At 37.0% G+C, this 20,713-nt stretch overlaps 2 protein-coding genes across 3 annotated transcripts; both read left to right on the forward strand.

Moving 5' to 3' along the window:
• The first annotated feature begins 2,897 nt into the window (after positions 1-2,897).
• Positions 2,898-6,712, forward strand: LOC306847093 (NFATC2-interacting protein-like). Of its 2 annotated transcripts, none has more exons than XM_079380864.1 (9): positions 2,898-2,947; positions 3,526-3,639; positions 3,817-3,871; positions 4,646-4,757; positions 4,904-4,987; positions 5,215-5,461; positions 5,633-5,777; positions 6,003-6,112; positions 6,207-6,712. In XM_079380864.1, exons 1-9 carry the CDS (start codon positions 2,936-2,938, stop codon positions 6,366-6,368), a joined length of 1,041 nt encoding a protein of 346 aa, XP_079236990.1. In that variant the 5' UTR covers positions 2,898-2,935; the 3' UTR covers positions 6,369-6,712. The 2 variants fall into 2 exon arrangements, with proteins under 2 accessions (XP_079236990.1, XP_079236991.1); XM_079380865.1 differs by having other exon boundaries at positions 2,906-2,947; positions 5,227-5,461; positions 6,207-6,704.
• A 767-nt stretch (positions 6,713-7,479) lies between these two features.
• LOC306856619 (protein spinster homolog 1) lies at positions 7,480-19,719 on the forward strand. The gene is made up of 13 exons (XM_079395974.1): positions 7,480-7,716; positions 9,198-9,407; positions 12,543-12,608; positions 12,707-12,843; positions 13,045-13,196; positions 14,139-14,205; positions 14,417-14,559; positions 15,616-15,768; positions 15,985-16,174; positions 16,299-16,364; positions 17,066-17,164; positions 17,264-17,432; positions 18,719-19,719. The coding sequence occupies exons 2-13, from the start codon at positions 9,200-9,202 to the stop codon at positions 18,787-18,789; spliced, it is 1,521 nt and encodes a 506-aa protein (XP_079252100.1). The 5' UTR covers positions 7,480-7,716; positions 9,198-9,199; the 3' UTR covers positions 18,790-19,719.
• The last annotated feature ends 994 nt before the right edge of the window (positions 19,720-20,713 follow it).

A 20,713-nucleotide genomic window follows, 5' to 3' on the forward strand; every position in this document is an offset into this window, starting at 1 on the left:
TCTTCTCAGGTCCAACAGGTCACTGACTGCCTCAGCCATAGAGGTCATTGGGGCCTCTTGCCTATGTGACCAACATGTACCCGAACATTTAGGTTGTTTTATATGTCTATATGTAAAAGAATGAGCTAAATATGGTCTGAGTCTTCTCTCCCTTTCTCTCTCAAGAGAGAGACTCGCTGACTGTATTTTGGGAAGAGTAACTGATAAGAGAAATAAAGTAGCTACCTGACCTTGACAAAGATCAGTGTTTCTCTATCTATGTGAGCTGTTATCTGTCTGTGCAGGACCAGTTGCTACCAGTTTTCAGGGACATTCACAAAGAGCACCCATGAGTAAAGACCATATGGGTATCTTCCATCACCCTGGTGTCCGGGTGGCAAATATACATCTTAGGAGAAGAACATTGCATGTGACCTTCAATCACTTGTTATCTAAACAACCTTTGGAGATATGTTTTATTAACTTTATGTACATCTGTTAAGATTTTGCTTGTTTTTCTATAGTCTGACCATTCAGAATCCGTTTTACCTATGCATTGCCAGAACATGTATGCAGAGCGGCCTACGAACTCCATCGAGAGTGTTGAAGCAAACTATTTTCTTCAGTAAATTTTTCTTCAATTGATAGCATCTCTGATTCCTGGTCTTGATTCATCATACCTGGTCCTTGGGTGTTAACTGTAAATTCCCTTACACCAGTCTTCCTCCACATTCCAGACGAATGCAAAATTTGCTTTTATTTGAAAAGAGGACCACTGAGCAACAGTCCAGTTATTTTTCTCTTTAGCCCAGGTAAGATGCTTCTGACGTTGTTTCTGTTTCAGAAGTGGCTTGGTAGCCCTTTTCCTCAAGACGTCTGAGCGTGGTGACTCTTGATGCAGCTTCAATCCACTCCTTGTGAAACTCTCCGAAGTGTCTGAATTGGCTTTGCTTGAAAGTATTCTCAAGCTTGCAGTCATCCCTGTTGCTTGTGCACCTTTTCCTACCCAGTCAACTTTGCATTTAATATGCTTTGATACAGCACTCTGTGAACAGCCACCCCTTTCAGTAATGACCCTCTGTGACTTACGCTCTTTGTGGAGGGTGTCAGTGATCGTCGTCTGGATCATTGCCAAGTCGGCAGTCTTCCCCATTATTGTGGTTTCAAAGAACAAGAGAATATTTTGAAATACTGGATTTTTGACTATCATGAGCTGTAAGCTCTAATCATCAAAATTAAAACCAGAGGCGGACAGTAACTAAGTACATTTACTTGAGAATTATACTTAAGTACACTTTTTGAGTATCTGTACTTTACTTCAATTTCTGGAAACTTCTGACTTTAACTTCACTACATTTGAAAGACAAATATTGTACTTTTCACTCCACTACATTTCTATCAAGGTCCTCGAAGTAGAAAGTCGTTACTATGTAGCAACTACTATGATTTGTTTCTTCTCCAAAATGTGACTTTCTTTTTTTTTTGAGACAGTTTATCAGTAATCGCTCTTGTAGTGATTTCCCAGCATTTTTTGAACACTGACCAGTTTCAAATGTGATATTTATTTACAACAATTCAATAAGAAGTTAATATTGTGGTAAACATTAGACACAATATTGTCTGATTTTGCTCATTTGTATACGTGAAAATATTACCTATAAAGCCACAGAAGAACTGTTTAGTAGGTGTTGGACTTGAAGCAGCACTACACAGACCGTTCTGTGTGTGACATCAAAGTACTGCGAGAGCGAATAGACAGCATTTTTAAAATTTTGATGTTTTGATGTCAAATAAGTCTTGCTGTTTTGCTTTTTTTTTGTTAAAGCAGTGTTGCTGTTGTAAAGTTATACAGCTACAGTTGTGTTGCTGGGTTTTAAAGCAGGTTAAAAAAAATTATCTTCCTTATCACTCTGTATTTACAGCAATTTCACTGTCCACTCTGTTCAAATGTGGATGAATGGCTGCACATAGATGTGTGCACACACTGCCAGAGCTGTGTGAGATCACCACCATCCTGCTTTTGAGGTGGTGGGAAGGGGTGTTAAATATTTTTTTCCCCCATAGGTTTTTAACATTCTAAAAGCTCTTTATTCCAAGGATACTACAAGCTAGTCAGTGTAGTAGGTGTAATGTATTGTAAGTTGCTTCAGAGGTATTGCAAGTATTACGTACAACAATAATAAAACAGTGCATTGACATAAAAAGGGAAATTTACTTTTGGTACTTAAGTACTTTTAAAAGCAATTTCTGTACTTCTGAAAAAGCAAGTACTTCTGTACTTTTACTTAAGTAAAAATCTGTCTTTATAACTTTTACTTGTTGTAATGGAGTAATATTTGACCAGCAGTATCTGTACTTTCACTCAAGTAATGGAGTTGTGTACTTAGTCCGCCTCTGATTAAAACAACAAAAACTTTTGAAATATTTTACATGTAATGAATCTAAAATATATTAAAGTTTCACTTTTTAAAATAAGTTACTAAAAACGATATTCAATTTTTTTTAGATGCACCTGTAGACCTTTTTCTAGTATTGTATTATAAATTGAAGCTGTTATTAGTAATTTCTGTTTAAAATAGTTATAAATGATATTAGCCTTCACCTCATAAGAATCAATGGAATAATATAACGTTTTTAATTGCAGAAAAAAGTAACTTTCAAATAATATCAATAAAAATTATAAACAAGAGAAAAACAATAAATAAATAAATAAAAAGGCATAGCTCACATTCGATTTGAACGAATAAGGATATTACAAAGTACCGGGGAATTGAAGAGTGCATCAGGGTATTTTAAACAATTAATTTTTTTTTTTTTTTTTTTAACAGTCTCATTGAAGAAATATAAAAGTCAAAACAAAACAAATTTAACAATGGAGGAATAATAAAGTACTCCGTGAGCGAGCCTTTGTTATGTGACGTCACGCCCTCACCGAGTGCGCGCGCGGAAACGAAACATGGCTGAAATGGTGAGATCTCGTTTATAACAGTTACACAGCGTTAACTTTAAAGAGTTATTGCTAACTACTCTAATTCTGCACATTTTACATGGACACGACGTTTGAGTAGCTATCGTCAGAAAACAATCCTGAATATCTATTACGTTATCTATAATTGCCCTATTGTGCAATATAGCACGCGGGCTAATCAGTTGTCGTCGATTAACGAACAACAACAACAGAAAACGTGCTTTTGCTAGTAAAAGTGCAAGTTATAACATTACGTTAACGTTACCCCCAAGTTTGCGGTAACTCACAGAGCGCCAGTTTAAAATTGAACAACGTTACGATTGTGCATATGTTTACATTGATCGACAAACAAAACAATAACAGTCATTTTACTCCGTCTCAATTGGAGTCAATAGTCGTTTAATCCTGGTATTAGTCGTTTCGATTTCTGTTGTGATCTATCCGTAAGTAAAAACTAATTTGCAACTTCTGCGTAAGTTGCGATTGACAAGCTAGACAGCTAAATATTACCTAAATGTATTTTAGAAATATATTGTCAGTTTAAATCCATGAATTTGTTGCCTTTTTCCTTATTTCAGGTAGCAGACTGTGAGGGGGGTGTAACTGTATCAGACCCTCCAAAACAACCCCCCAAACGCCGACGCATCCTCGACGCTTCCTCCATCACAACAGTACCTGTTTACTCCAACAAGGTGAGTAGATCTCGCCTGCTTGACTTCAAAGACCTTCCTGACTGAAAAGAATATACTTCGTGACCTTTCCCACATGTGTGATAATATATCTGTAATCTAAATGCGTGGGGATAGATGTGTTGCAAGGTGCAAACATATGCTAAAAGATGATTCATATGTTGCATTATTGTGTTTTAGGTTAACAGCTCCTTGAATCTGAACCCAATAACCTTCAAACACGCCACTCTCACAGGTATGATATAACTTTTTTTATATGCTAACATTTTATTTCAGAAATTTATATTTTTATTCAGAATGGATGCATTAAATAAATAAAAAGTAACCATAAAGACATTTGTGACCCTGGAGCAATTTTTCAAAATTTAGACTCATACATCTGAACGCTGAATAAATAAGCTTTCCATTGATGTATGGTTTGCTAGGATCGGACAATATTTGGTTGAGATACAACTATTTGAAAATCTGGAATCTGAGGGTGCAAAAAAAAAAAATCTAAATTTTGAGAAAATCACCTTTAAAGTTGTCCAAATGAAGTTCTTAGCAATGCATATTAGTAATCAAAAATGAAGTTTTGATATATTTATAGTTGGAAATTTACAAAATATCTTCATAGAACATGATCTTTGCTTAATATCCTAATTATTTTTGGTATAAAATAAAAATGTATCATTTTTATCCATAAAATGTATTTTTGGCTATTGCTACAAATATACCCCAGCGACTTAAGACTGGTTTTGTGGTCCAGGGTCACATTTATGATGTAAAAAAAAAAAATTGTTTATTGTATTTTTATCAAATAAAGGCACACTTAATGAGCATATCCTTTCAAAACATTTGAAAATCTTCCAACCCCAAACTTTTAAATGATAACAATGTATATCTGACCTTTATGTAATTTTTGCTTCCTGTGAGTGAGGGTTTCTCATCAATCTTTTTTATCGATATTTATTCTTTTGTGAGTGGGATTAATCCGCGCCATCCTCACTGGTTTCATTTATTGAATCAGATGAGGAAAAGGGTGGTCCTCTGTGGTCTCCTTCCCCACCTCGCACAGAGAGATGGCCAATCAGCATTGATCTGAGTGGCTCAGAGGAGGAGCCAGAACAGACTGAACCTCAGTAAGTACACAGGCTGACTTTGACTCAAAAATAGCTCTTTGACATTAAAATGAATCACAGCCAGGTCAGTTAATCATGTGATGATCGATTAGCCTACCCTAAGTTGTGTTCTTTCATCTAAACCATCATCTTCCTCACCTCCCTAGGCAGGTCCTCCGTTCCCCCTCTCCACCCCCTCCACCATGTAGTCCACCAGTGAAACGGAGCAGACGGGCAAACCCAAAAATACAGTCAGTGAAATAATATAATAAGACATTTCATAAAATGATAAGACATTTCATGATCTCTTTTGTTGAAATTCTCATGCTGTTTTTAGTGTTTTAATGCGCTCATGACAAACAATGTTAGGAAATGGAAATGAATTATTTGATATTATATTAGAAGTAATGAAATGAACAGCTAGCCAGAGATGAGCAGATCTGACATTCTCTCATTCTCTCTCTCATCTCTGTCCTAGAGAAATCAACAGGAAATTGGATGCGATTGGCTCTCTGGTGTGTCTCTCGCCTGAGCCTCAGGAGCCTGTGGTTGAATACAGAAACTCTCCGTCTCCTGTGAATGACGATGATGATGACATTATCATAATTTCTTCAGACAGCAAAAAGAAACGACGTCCCCAGAATACTGAGGACAGAGACACTGCGCGAGAAATTTCACTAAAATTTCGCTGTCGAACGGAGTTGTACAAAATCCCAATCCTGTCTGTAAGTGGAATCGAGACACTTGTTTATGACGTATTGCTCAATAAACGATGTATTGTTTTGGTTGAAAAAAATAAATATATGAATAGAGTTACTTTGTTTAGTCAAACTGGAAATGAATGTTTTTCATTTTCAAATTTGACTTTTTTGTATGTATGTGCCTTTTGATTGCAGACGTCTCCTTTGAGTAAAGCTGTGGAGCAGTTGGCCAACAAGCTCAATGTCCGACCCAGCCAAATTCTGTTGTTAAAGAAAGATATCGATCTCCCTATTCACTCATCCGTCAGGGAGCTGGGTCTCGGCATAGCTGACATTATAGGTAATAGAAAGCTGTAGCGATTTTGAGCTGAATTCATTAGCATGCATCGCAGCGCACTTACAGATGTAAAAGCTCCATTCATTTTCTCCACAGGGAAATGATTTTTAATGCTAACTGATAAACCTTTAAAGACAGACCTGTTGTGAGTTCTGATACATGGAAACATTTTTTTAAATGACACACAAAATCCACGCAACTCCTTGTCATCTCTGCCGTCTTTCCCAGATTGTGTAGTAACAGAGAATAAACAAGAAGAGAGCGACAAAAGTAATGTCATTACTGTGCGACTGCAAGGCAAAGAGAAAGCATCTGTGCAGGAGTATTCCCTACAAAAGGTGTGTACTGTACATCTTTTTGGATGTTGTTCTTGTGTTTCGGTGAAATTGATTTAGTACTCAACTGTTATTGTTCTTTTTTTTTTTTTTTAAGAATGCTCCTCTAGGGTCCATCATGTCTCAGCATGTCTCTGGTTTGAGCGCCAGTGCTAGACGGAAAGCCAAATTTCTCTTTGATGGGTCAAGGGTCTCATATAATCAGACTCCAGCTGACCTGGACATGGAGGACGGTGATGTCATTGAAGTCTGGTGCTGAACGCCCTCAAATATTGATGTTCTGTATTTTTTTGAAACCATGTTCTGTATGCAATGTAAAATGATATGGTTTCTGTGGATCGTAAAAGACTTGTAGAGGAGGTCAGACTTCTTTTTAGACCTTCTCATCCCTTAAAACAGACAGAAAATTTGTATTTTTTTAAGGTTTCATGAACGATACACATTTGACGTGTTTGAAGACATGCAAAACAATATAAAGTCAGTTTTACATGTATATGTGTATATACAGAAGGATTTATTTAAGATTTTTCTTTTTTAATATAAAGAGTTTATTCGATTGAAAGGATTATAATAAAATGACAAATTTGATAATGTTTTTGTTGCATGTAGTGCTTGTGTCAGTTTTCTAAAGCGCAATATTTGCTCCCTGGAGCTGGTTTTCAGAGGTATATTTATCCTTCTGGGAGCATGATATTTTTATTTTATGAAACAACACACACATTTATGTCAAGTAATTCAGCTTAATGAATCAACTGTATTAAATTAGTAACTGTAAACAGGATAACATTTGCCTCTCAGGTTGTAAATACTGTGATGTCTATGTTGGCACCAAACTTGAGATAAGCATATACTGAAATATCTGATAAGGAAAATTAGGATAAGTGGGGTGTTTTGTCACTTTCTGAGGCCCAAGGGTGATTTCTGACCCAGCTGCAGCCTAAATTGAATGCAGCAAATGTTAGCTTCACACTCGAGTGAACTCATGTTATTGATCAAGCTCTAACAATTAATCACTGCTTTACAATTAGTGTGTGCTGGTAAAGCACCAGCATTCATCAGCGCAAAAAGAGAAAATGAAAGGCTCAGAATTCACTAGTGATTTAGTTAGCATCTCTTGTCTTATTAAAGTCATTTTAATTTGCATAAGCTGAATAATACGTTTTAGACCATACATGCCAGACCATCCATTCACACAGTCACAGAATTACAAGTGTATAAAAATCAAAGTAAAAACACATGCATATAATGCTAGTGTGGTGCACAATCCATAATATCCTCTTCACTCATGGTTTTAAATGAACGTTATGTTTATCTGTCAAAACAGCGCAGTAAGGAGAAAATCACTTTGGGGGGGCGCTCACATGACTAGAGAGAGCGGAAGTACTGCGTCATTCTATTATGGCGTCGTGCTGAGCTTGTAGATCATCAACAAAACATAAAGACGGTCCGCTGCACAGTTCGCCTCGAGACCCTCCACTGCGATTCAAAAATGCCCACACAGGAGGTAAGGTAAAGATAGCGTCCTGAAACGTCTTGGCAACTCAGAGGGAGCCCAACAGCATCCAGAAAAAAGACTTGCGCCTCTGACTTCGCTTTGAATTTTCCAGGTAAACAACAGTAACGTTATAGATACGAGGACTGATTGTGGAGCAGTAAACAAAGTGTCGGGAGACAGTTTATATCTCTCTTTAACACAGGTTTCGTGGTTTGCATGTCTGCGTAAACAATGTTAAATTAAAGGCTGTTCTGTAGTTGTGAATGAATGCTGTGCACTGGGTGTGTTTTAAATAAGTAACGTTATACCACCGTGGGAGCTTTCCATAATAACCACATCTAAAAAAGAAAAATGCAATGTTGGTGTTTTTTTGTTGTTGTTGGCACCAGTGTCAGTGGAATATGTTGCTTAACCAGCTGCATGTCAGTACATAAACTAGTATTGGGCCAACATCAAGCATCACATGCTATCATCAGTCAGCAAAAACCGGTTCTCTAGTTGGATTCAACCTACAACCTGAGGATACTGAAAGTAGACAGGGATACTTCTGATATGTTAACCCACATAGCTGTTTAGGTTTGGCCACTTAAATTCATTTACTGATACGCAGAAACTCTTAATGACTGTTTTAATCAAACCTAAACATTTACATTCATATATTATTTACTGAAATCCTGCATGCATGCAGAACTTTCTGAGCTCATAGTGTAATTTCTCTTTCAGTGTTTTTTCTTCGTTACTGTATTCACATGACTTTGTGTCGAGTTTCATTTCCATCCCAAGCATGTGCCTACTTCCCTCTCCACGTGTTTCTTAACTCCTGACAAACTAGATTATAAATGTTAATTTTTTTTATATATTTTAAATGGATTGTCTCACACAAAAATAAACAATGGGGATCAAAAAAACCCAGAATAAATGTTTAAAATTGTATAAATAAAAAAAAAAATTGTTAAAATAAAAACAAAGAATGATTGTGACGAAATGAACAAGATAAATTCAGATCCTGCACTATTTTGTGGTCAAGCATTAGTTATGTCTGCAGTTTTTCACTGTAAACAAAGTAATGATAATATCATTTATGGAAGAGCTTTTCATTTTAAACATGCAAATAAGATGCATTTTGGCTTGGTTTTAAAAGACTTTGAACCCCACTGTACATCCTCATGTGAGGATGAGATTAGCATGTGATCAATAGTCTGTGTGTAACCAGTGATAGACTTTGTTCTTTTTTTTTTTGCTCTTGAGCATTTAATGCCTGAAACCGTGAGTCAGTCTTTGGTTTTGCTTCCCATAAGGATCTTTGATTGTGGTAGACCAAACCATCCGTCCTCTAGGGAAGTTTTGAATCTGTATATCTGCAATATTCCATTCTCTAAGTGCAAAAAAGGAGCGCTAGTAATACCAAGATCATAGGTTCAATAACCAGGGAATGTGTGAACTGATAAAATGCAGTGTAAGCTTCTTTGGATAAAAGCATCTGCGTATGCAAAAATGTAAATGTAAAACTTATTTCTAAGACTTTTTGCTACTGTTGATTTGAACTCTACACTGGCATTTTTTGCTCTTCATCAACATCTTTTTCTGCTCCAGTGATGTCCGGGACATATATTTCTGCAGACACCACACCCTTCTTCTCAGATGATAATGAGGGGGAGGGGCCTACTGACAATGGGGTGGGATCACCTCAGCCCGAGGAGGAGGAGTCTGCCAGCGGAGTGTCTGATAGGAGGGCTAAACTGATTGTGGCTGTACTCTGCTACATCAACCTGCTGAACTATATGGACCGATTCACTGTGGCAGGTAACCAGCGCTGTTAGATTTCTGCGCATCAGTGCTGCTGTACAATGCTGGATCCCTTTTGATTCAGATCAAATGCATAAGCAAGACACACAGCAGTAACACCCATACACAGCATGATAGCATGATTTATTTTCATGATATCAGATTATGCTAGCCTGAATTGTTCTTTTTGAATCAGAGGGCTTTTAAATCTCACAAATTTTATTATTTTATTATTGTTATTTTAATATATATATCAGAATCAGAATTAGAATGAGCTTTATTCGCCAAGTATGTTTACACATACGAGGAATTTGTTTTGAAGTGAGGAAATATACAGCATGACATGAGGAGAGGGGGGGGGGGGGGGGAATAATTCACAGACTATATTCTTATGAGAGTACAGTGTGAGAACAGAAAAAACACCCCAGCAACAAAAAGCACATAGTCAATCAACAACATAGTCACACGACTGCAACAGGGTAGTAATCCAGTTCTGGCAAGCAGCCATCCGGGTCTTGCAGCCATTTGCGGCGCCGGTATATATATATACTATTATTTATTAAAAAAATAAGCTTACATTTTTATATTTTCATATAATTTTAGTTTTAGTAATTTATGTACTTTTGTCATTTGTATTACTTTTTGTGTTTTGTTGTAATATTTCGATTTAGCTTACATTTCAGTTTTAGTAGTTTTATGATTTAAACTTTACACTTATTTCAATTAATTGCAACAGCAACATTTCTAATTTTTGTTTTTAAGATTAAAGAGAGAATTCACCCAAAAATGAAAATTCTGTCATTAATTACTCTCCCTCATGTCGTTCCAAACCTGTAAGACCTCCATTCATCTTTGGAACACAAATTAAGATATTTCTGATGAAATCCGAGAGCTTTCTGATCCTGCATAGAAAGCAAGGATCCTTACATGATCAAGGTCCAGAAACGTAGCAAGGAGACCGGTAAAATAGTCCATGTGACATCGGTGGTTCAACTGTAATTTTAGGAAGCTACGAGAATACTTTTAGTGCGCAAAGAAAACAAAAATAACGACTTATCACATACGTAAACAACGTATGCCAATGTATGTATCCGGATACGTTGTTTACATTCAGTGGATACTCTTCAAAATGGCGCCAGGGTGATGCGAAGGAGATGAATTGTTGAATAAATTAGTTAATTTTGTTTTCTTTGTGCACAAAAAGTATTCTCGAAGCTTTGTAAAATTACGTTTGAACCCCTGATGTCACATGGACTATTTTACCGGTCTCCTTGCTATGTTTCTGGACCTTGATCGTGAAAGGATATTTGCTGTCTATGCAGGATCAGAAAGCTCTCTGATTTCATCAAAAATATCTTAATTTGTGTTCCAAAGATGAACGGAGGTCTTGGAATGACATGAGGGTGATTAATTAATGACAGAATTTCATTTTTGGGTGAAAATATATCCCTTTAAGTTCATCTAACATTTGTATTTTATTTCAGCTTTATTTTAAATTTAGTTAGATTTTCAGTTAGGGAAAATTATTATTATTACTTATTTTTTAAAGAATTATTTTTGGCGTTTTTACCTTTTATTTAATAGGACAGTACTTAGACAGAACGCGAACTTGGAGAGAAAAAGGGGGACGGGATTGGGTTAGGTCCACGAGCGGGACTCTAACACGGGAAGCCTGAAGCGCAACAGCACTACATGTCGACACGCTGCCCATGAGGCTATCGGTGCCAACAGGGGAAATTATACTTAATAGTAGTAGCCCTTTATTGTCACTAGTCACAAGTACCAGCGAAATTAGCCATCAACCTGTCCATACATACACAAACATACATACAATATGACAAGGGGGTAGACAGGACAGGAAGACAGGGAATTTTGGAAGATAATACAGCATAAACATGAGGAAGGGAGAGGAGAAAAAAAAAATATAACCCCCAGACTATGCTCCTGCGGGAGTACAGTGTGAGAACAGGAAAAAAACACCTCAGCAACAGAAGCACATAATCATAACATAGACACATGACTAGCAACAGGGGGAGAGTTGATCCAGCTCTGGCAAGCAGCCATCCGGTCCTGCAGCCCAAGGCGCCGGTCACAGACCCGCTTGTCAGGTGGCGGTGCGAAGCGGCGAAGGCGTTGGATTAGGGTTGGGAGGTGAAATGCATATCAGTATATGAGTGGAGTTCGTGTGTTCGTTGGCCTGGTGAGTCGTCACGCTGGAATTCAAAAACAAGTTGCCTCAGTCCGCAGATTGTAATAGCGACACAGCAGGTTGCCACGGAAACAGCCTTGGTCAGGACCCTGACAGAGTCAACAACATCAGGTGTCTGGAAGGGGGGAGGAACGCAAGAGAGCGTCTTCACTGCAGTGCTCTTCCGGGGTTGTTTACACCAGCAGTGACCTTGCCGAGCCAGCTGGTTTAGGGGAGCCGAAAGAAGATAAGATTGCGATTGTTTGGTCTTGGATCGAGTAGCCGCATTCCAATTTCACGGCTAATCTCTTAGTCCTTTCTGGTCTCCAAATCCATCAATTTTCAATCATGACGGGCAGCCTTGTGAGGCTTCGGACAGCTGTTTCCGTCTCCTGAATTCTTCGATAACCCAGAGCAAAGCTTAATCCAATCAGCAGAAAACCCGTTATCGTGGTTCCGAATAGGTAGATGTCAATGTCCTCCATGGAAAGAGTCGCCAGACACACGACCCCGATCAGGTTCCCCGATCCCCTCGATCCCAGGGTTCTCGTCGAGAAGATGGTGTCAATTTTGTTGCGAGACCAGTTGATCAAATCCATGATTCTTCAGTTTTTCAGAGCACTGCAGAAGGAATCTCTCAAGTACAAGATGAGACGAAGAGCAAACAGGGAAGATAAGGGGAGGACAGGAGAGAAAATGCGACCGCCTTCGCTGAGAGCCAAACGAGAAAATAGTTTTAGTTAACCGCAACAACACTCCGATGATGTTTATACACATACTTTTGCTATTAGTAATAGAGACTTTGTGGAAGGCAGAGAGATTTGTTGTTCCCAGTGTCTGTTTGATATATAAATATCTGTAGAAAGATTTCATTATTGTTTTACTCTGCAAAACATATAATGCACAATGGTATTTTAATTCTTCCGTAAAAAAGCTGTGATAACAGTTAACTTCCTGTCTTGCAGGTGTACTTCCAGACATTGAGTTTTTCTTCGGCATTAGTGATGGAACATCAGGACTACTTCAGACAGGTGAGCGGATTCACACCTGAAATCCATTTTATTATCCTTATCACTCTTATTATTATTTATTAATTTTTCATTCATTTTGATTCTTTATTCCTTTTTAGTCTTCATCTGCAGTTACATGTTCTTGGCTCCTCTGTTTGGATACCTGGGTGACCGGTATAACAGGAAGTTGATCATGTGTGGGGGAATTTTTTTCTGGTCCCTAGTGACACTAGCCAGTTCCTTTGTTGGAAAAGATGTAAGTCCTACATTAAACCATTCAGACTTTCATACGAATGCATACAGGTTAATCCTACCCTTTATATTTGAATACAATTTTACACAGATACTATCTTACACAGATACTATATTTCAAAGCATCAGCTTTCAGTCGTCTTAACTAAAGTGTGTATTTTAAAGTGTGATATTGAGAGAGTAAGGTAATAAAATCCTCTTTCAGCATTTCTGGGCGTTGTTGTTGACGCGAGGGCTGGTGGGTGTTGGGGAGGCCAGTTACTCCACCATTGCTCCCACCATCATCGCTGACCTGTTCATCAAGGAGACGAGGACCAACATGCTGTCCATTTTCTACTTTGCAATCCCAGTGGGCAGGTGGGACCACACGCACACTCAAACAGAACACTGGGTGGAAACACTGGTCTTCGGGTTATTCACACTTCAGCTCTGTGCACATTCATAACACATGGTTACATTCTCACACTCTGCCACATGCAGTTACATTATCTTTTTTTTCCTTCACACCAAACAAAGTTGCATTTATATGTTTCCAGGCTGCTACAGTTGAGCACTTCCGAGAAACAACTAGTCACTGGATATTTAAATTTTTATGAGAATAATTAAATACATCGACTTAATGACTATTTGGCCAGACATTTCCAAAATCTACAGAAAGCCTTATATATGGGTAAATCACTTTCTTTTTTTTCTCATGTAAATGTTGTGTAATATGTTCATTCAAATTGAGCAATATTGCAATATTCTGTTTGCTTTTGTTAAATTATAGTAAAAACTTGGTAAGTTTATTGAATTTTTTTTTATGCTCAACCAGGCTGCATTTATGTGATCAAAAACAGTTAAACAGTAATATTCTGAAATACTATTACAATTAAAAACTATTTTTGATTTTATTTATTCCTGTAATTGTGAAGCTAAATGTCCAGTAGTCATTTGTGCAACAAACCAGTTTGGCTGCTTAACATGTTTGTAGAAACCATGACATTTTTTCTTGGATAAATTCTTTAATGAATAAAAAGTACAAAAGAACAGCTTTTATTTAAAATATAAATCTTTGTAACATTATAAATGTCCTTACTGTCAGTTTTAATCAATTTAATGCATCCTTGCTTAAAGTTTTTATTTCTTTCTTTAAAAAAAAATAAAATAAAAAAGAAACTTTTCTCCCCCGAAACATTATATGTCACTGTATATGTGGATCAGACGACTACTATCTGTTTAAATGGACAGCATAAACTGCAATGTGGACCAGACCTGATCCCCAATCTCATTCAAATCTGCCGGCCTTTCTTTCCTCAGTGGTCTGGGTTATATTGTGGGCTCAAAGGTGGATGATGTGGCTGGGGATTGGCACTGGGCTCTTCGGGTATGTCTGCAGCACCAAACCTCTCACTGTTTATCTGTCTCTGGGTGGATTATACAATACATGCTTATAGCTCTCACCACAAAATCACACTGGGAGATTAAATACAATGATAAGAATTCTCTGTAATTTTCTCACATTTATTCTCACTTTCATTCTCTCTCCGCCTTTTTTGTTTGCTCCTTTTTTGTTGTTGTTGGTTTCTCTTTTGTAGGTGACCCCTAGTCTGGGGCTGCTGGCCGTGATCCTCTTGTTCTTTGTAGTTCAAGAGCCGAAGCGGGGTGCGATCGAAGCTCATCCAGAGCACACGCTGCACAGAACCAGCTGGCTGGCGGACATAAAAGCACTCTGCAGGAAGTGAGTCTCTGAGAGCTCATGTTGCCTTTAAACGCCCATTAAGATGTCACAGCCTTTGCATTAGATTTGATGCAGGGAATTTTTCAATATCTGATAATGCTGCTTGACTGGCATGAGGGGTTTTCCTCTGTTATTAGGTAATTATTGGTGACCTCACCGCAGCCTCTATCTGGTGGTGGTGATGGCGCAGTGGATAAGACACATGCCTTTGGTGTGAGAGACCCGGGTTCGAATCCACTGTGAGACACCAATGTGTCCCTGAGCAAGACACTTAGCCCCCTAGTTGCTCCAGAGGCGTGCGACCTCTGACATATATAGCAATTGTAAGTCGCTTTGGATAAAATCGTCAGCTAAAATGAATAACTGTAAAATGTAAATCTGAGATGATCAAGGAAATGATAAAATATCAAATCTTTTTTTTTTTTATAGATATAAGGGTAATAACCGTTGCTCTTGGTGGCTGCTGTTGTAATACATATATTTTTAAGAATATTTCAGCAAGTATTTGCCCATGCATTGGAAGTCAGTAGGGTCAAAAACAACAAAATATTTAATTTCAGTATTTTCCTCAGAAGAAAGTCATATGAAAGTACGATATATGAACTATTACCATTTCGAGTGCCATTTTTCTACATCATTATATATGTCATTTATGTAATTGTAATCTTTGCTGTCACAGGAATAAACTAAATTTTAAAATAAATTCAAATAGATAAGTTTTTTTTGTAATTAAGTAATATTTCACTATCACTGTTTTTATTGTATATTTAATATTTAGATTGTTTTGCACCCTCAGATTCCAGATGTTCAAATAGTTGTCTCAGCCAAATACTGTCCGATCCTAGCAAACCATAAATCAATGGAAAACTTATTTATTCAGCTTTCAGATAATGTATAAATCTCAATTTCAGAAAATTGACCCTTATGACTGGTTTTGTGGTCCAGGGTCACAAATATGATTCTCGAGGTATTTGTTGTGTGGTTATTTGCAATGAGTGAATGTTTCCTTTCTGAACTCAATGTCTCTCTCTGTCTCCCTCTTCATTTCTGTTTCAGTCCAAGTTTTGTTCTGTCCACGTTTGGCTTCACGACTGTGGCCTTTGTGACAGGATCTCTGGCCCTGTGGGCCCCTGCCTTTTTATTCAGAGCGGGCGTCTTCACTGGAGAGAAGCAGCCGTGTTTAAAAGCCCCCTGTGACAACTCTGACAGGTGGTCAGCCCCTCATACACACCACCTCATTCTCTCAAGATACACAACGTGACTTTGGCACACACACTTTTGTGTTCTATTCACGTCTTTGTAGTCTTTAAACATTATGGTACCATTATGATGTTACGACAGTGTGTTTGCACATGCTGTGTTGTAAATATTCTTAAGTTAAAACATGCACTAATTAATGTTCTTCTAATCTCCTCTGCCCTGCAGTCTGATCTTTGGCATCATCACAGTTGTGACGGGCATCCTGGGTGTAGCGAGTGGCGTGCAATTGAGCAAGAAGCTGAGGATCAAAACCCCTCAAGCTGATCCGCTAGTCTGTGCTGCAGGACTCCTCCTCGCTGCTCCCTTTCTCTATCTGTCCATCATGTTTGCTCAGGCTAGCACTGTGGCTACATATGTAAGTCACTCATTTGACTTCTCCTTTGACCCCGTTTACACTTTATAAGTGTTTTCAGTGTTATTGACTGCAGTGTTGAATGTAGGGCAGTTTTATGCTGACCATAATTTTGTGTTCTCATCAGGTCTTTATCTTTCTGGGTGAGACATTCCTGTCTATGAATTGGGCCATTGTTGCTGATATCCTTCTGGTGAGTTTCCCTTCTTGCATTTTATCCACTACCAAGTCAAAAGAATAATGAAAAGATTATTTTATTATTCACTCACCCTTATGTTTTTGCCAACTTGTATGCTGTTGTTTTTTCCGTAAAACACCGAAGTAGGCTTGTTTGAAGAGTTGTTAGATAGTTATTGCCATTTGACAATATAGTGTTCAGAGTCCGCAGATTGTCCAAGTCTATTAAGGACAAGAAAGCACCATAATGTATAACTGGCACACTATTATCAAAGCAGTGGTTCTCAATTAAAGGGCTTCTAAGGGGTGGCCACAGAATGACTTGCAATTATTGAATTATATGTTTAAAAATAATGAAAACAATTAAGAAGCTAAAAACATCAAAAAAGCAAGATGAAAAATAAATATTTAGTTTTTCCTCCTCAATAACATAAAAATCAAAATCTAACAGAATCACAAAATTTAATTTCAACACTCCCAATTTTTGTTAATAGAAAAAAATTAGCAGCATTGCTATAATTACAACAGAAATACCATAGGAAATATTTTGGCTAATATTGTCTTTGAAACGCTGTTCTAAAGCCATTTCATATCTTTACAATGCTTTAGAAATGTCTTGTCTTGTGTCCCAGTGAAATAACAACAGCATATGTGTTTGGAACAGCATGAGGTCTCTTTCTTAATGTTCTAATTTCTTTCCTCTCTCTCTTCTCTCAGTATGTTGTGATCCCCACACGGCGCTCCACAGCGGAAGCCTTTCAGATTGTACTCTCGCACTTGCTGGGCGACGCTATTAGCCCTTACCTCATAGGAGTGGTACGTCAATCTCACAATCGCTCACAAAATGTCTTTCAAAAAAAATTTTTTAAAAAACACTATAGGTTGCATGTCATGTGTTTTTTTTCCCTCATTAAGGTGTCAGACTCGATAAAGAAATCAGACTCGTACATGTGGGAGTTTCGTTCACTTCAGATGTCACTCGTGCTGTGCTCCTTTGTGGCCGTGGTGGGCGGAGCTTTCTTCCTGGCCACGGCCCTCTTCATCGAGAAAGACCGGCATCTGGCAGAGAACTACGTGCCCTCCGGTGAGTGAGCTCACTGATGAAAGATTAGAGGCCATTCGTATTTCCATAGAATTCGGTCATTTCAGGAGATTCTTGGAAGTCTTGTTTTTGTTATTTTAGTTTTTTTTTAAATACTTTTATGCATATTACTATGAATTGAATTAATTTATTTTGTGTATTTTTAATATTTAGTTTTAGTAATTTGTTATGTGATGCATTCAAATATATTATATAAATATATTCTAATTCTATTTAAAAATTAAATTAAATAAATTTACTAACTGCTTGTTTTCTTTAAAAAAACTAACACTAGCTTCTCTATTCTTTTTGTATTCTATGTATTTGTTTTCTTTTTATTTATTATACAATTAACAAAAAGCAAAAAAGGCCTCTAACATTAGCGTGCTCTATTCTTTTTCTATTCTGTCTGTTTTCTTTTTATTTATTATATAATAAAAAAAACGTGCTATGTGTACTGCGTTAAGCTAACTTGTTATAGCACTTGCGTATCATTGCTCTTTTGTTGGTTTTGATTGCTTCCATTGTCCTCATTTGTAAGTCGCTTTGGATAAAAGCGTCTGCTAAATGTAAATGTATATATTAGTGCTGTCAAATGATTAATCGCGATTAATTGCATCCAAAATAAAAGTTTTAGTTTGCATAATGTGTGTACTGTGTATACTTATTATGTATATATTTAAGAATTTGTATATTAAATATATTTATATATAATATAAATATATACATTTAAAAACATGTAAATATTTTCAAAATATACTGTATGAGTGTGTATTTATATATGCATAATAAATGTACACCAAACACATTATGTAAACAAAACTTATTTTGGATGTGATTAATCATTTGACAGCACTAATAAATATATATTCTATTTATCTTTTAATTTTTATTTTAGTAATTTTAGTGTCAGTGCAACGTCTAAAACATTTAAGTTTATCATGTAATATTTATATTTTATTTTAATAGTTTTAGTTTGTGTATTTCCCAGAGGATTGGTTTGAATTGCCACTAATAAGAAGAAATATTCCTGTTTGAATACAGCTTCAGTGTCTATGAATGGCATTTAGTGGCTTGCTATCATAAGTGCATTACTATAAATGTATGTTTTTGAATTAATTATAAATTTTCATTTTAGTCTTTTCATTAAGCAAAATGCTGACAAGTCATCTTTTCCATTTGTCGGTTTTGACATTTTTTTTTTATATGCAATTCTCAGTCATTTAATGTGTCAGGGTCATTATAGGTACTTTGGAAATCTAATATACTGACGTGTCTTTATTTTTCAGACGACGCACCAATTGTTGTTCCAAAGAGAGGGAGGTCCACTAAAGTATCAGTGTCAAGTGTTTTAGTTTGAGATGACTCGAGGATCTCAACATGTGGAACAGCACTCTGATTGGCCTAGGCAGACAGAGCCAGTGCCGTCAGCAGGCAATCCTGGAGCAGTTATCACTGATTGGACTATCTCCACAATAGGGAGCTTTCTAGTAATTTATTATGCTTCTGTTTTTGTTTATATCCTTAACACCGATATTGATTTGGGAACATTTCGAACTAACAAAAATATCAGGAACATCTTACCTGGAAGTCCTGTTGACCATTCTGCCTTGCACCCGGATGAGTCCTGTGGGAGGAGACGGAGGCACAAAAAAATGTTATATGTTGAGGACATTTCTTTACTTTTAATTGAAACTCATGGAGCTGTTTTAGAATTCATGTAAATTATATTTTAGATGTTTTTACTGGAGGGGGTCTCAAAGGATTTTTCAGATTACTGTCTATAGGATCTTAAGTCAGTTAACTAAAACCAAGGTACTCTCCAAATGCTGTTGCATTTGTTTTCATCAAACCTGTGACTGAAAACTAGCAGAATCATACTGCGCTTGAGCAGCACCGAAGCCTGTCTGTGATCTGCCTTTACAAACTTCAGTCTTTCCTCCTGTTTTAATGTTTTTTTCTTCTATGCTAACATTTGAGCTTTTTGTCTTTTAAGAAGTACACTGAAACACTAATGCTACCATGGCATGAATCACATATTAATTCCTTTGATTATATTTGTTTTAAATAACATTGTTACTTAGATTTGTTGCAAGGGCCTGGTTCATGGCATGTTTTAATGTGCCATTTTAACTGTAAGAAACTTTTTTTGTTTTTAAAGGAAAGTAGTGAGTTGTGCATTCCCTCTGCTATTGTTGTTTTCTAGGCAATCCGTTCGAGGTAATTTGCCAATTTTTCCGTCAAAACTTTTGTAACTTTTTTTTTAACATTAAAGGAGGAATTTCATCTATTTTGTGTCTTTTTGATCATTTTTCATGCGTTACAACATACTTTAAATCTGTTATGGCACATCGAAATATTTTTATTTCTACTTTATATCTTTCTCTCTGTCTCTTGCATGTTTGCGTTCTCTCTCTCTCTCTCTCTAGAGTGGCAAGAAAGATGATCATAAAGTTTTTCAGTTGCTGTGGTTTCCTGTTTGTAGGTGGGATATAGAGATGCAAGTCTGTTTGGTAAATTTGCTGTGAAAGTTAGTCTCGTGAATGAATTATGAAAACTGAAGCACCTCAACCGAAACATGCATCGTCTTTGCAGTGGAACGTTTCGGCGGATGATGTTGTGCTTGTAAGAATACAATGTGCCAGTATGTCATTCCTGTAATTTGTGTTTGTGTAGGTTACAAGAACGCCCCAAAATGCCACAAAGAGTGGGAGGCGAGATTGAGAAATTATGACTCACTGTCCGCCATAACGAAGCAACGAATTAACACCTAGTTCAAATCAGGCTTTTTAACATACATCTTTCTCATGAAACAGAAACAGCTGTGTTCTGTGACACTTTATTGAAAAATGTTACGAAGCATGAATCCTAGCTCAATTGTTGACTATGGGTTTTAATAAAAAAGACCTATTATTAAATCTTGCAATGGGACACCACAAAACTATGATTTGTTCTAATGTGGCCAATGTAACTCAATATCAAGTTAACATACCGCTTTTCTTAATCTATAAGGTTTAAAGCAGGTTTTACAGAAAATCATGCCTTAACGATTTTATCGTCTGAGTCTTAACATCTGACAAATGATAAAAATTAAGGAAAAAAAATGCTATCAAATCTGCATGGCGACAGAAAACTGAACCTTCAGATATAAGAGATGAAATGAGCGAGAGATCAGCCAGTTACAGAGATGAAGAGAGGAAAAAAAGATGCTGACTGGTGCAAGCGACGGAACAGCTCTTTCTATGAGCCTATGAGGAGGCAGAGAGCAAGTGCAGCGAGGAAAG

The sequence above is a fragment of the Barbus barbus genome (assembly GCF_936440315.1).
Source record: "Barbus barbus genome assembly, chromosome: 3".
In the NCBI taxonomy this organism is placed as follows: domain Eukaryota; kingdom Metazoa; phylum Chordata; class Actinopteri; order Cypriniformes; family Cyprinidae; genus Barbus; species Barbus barbus.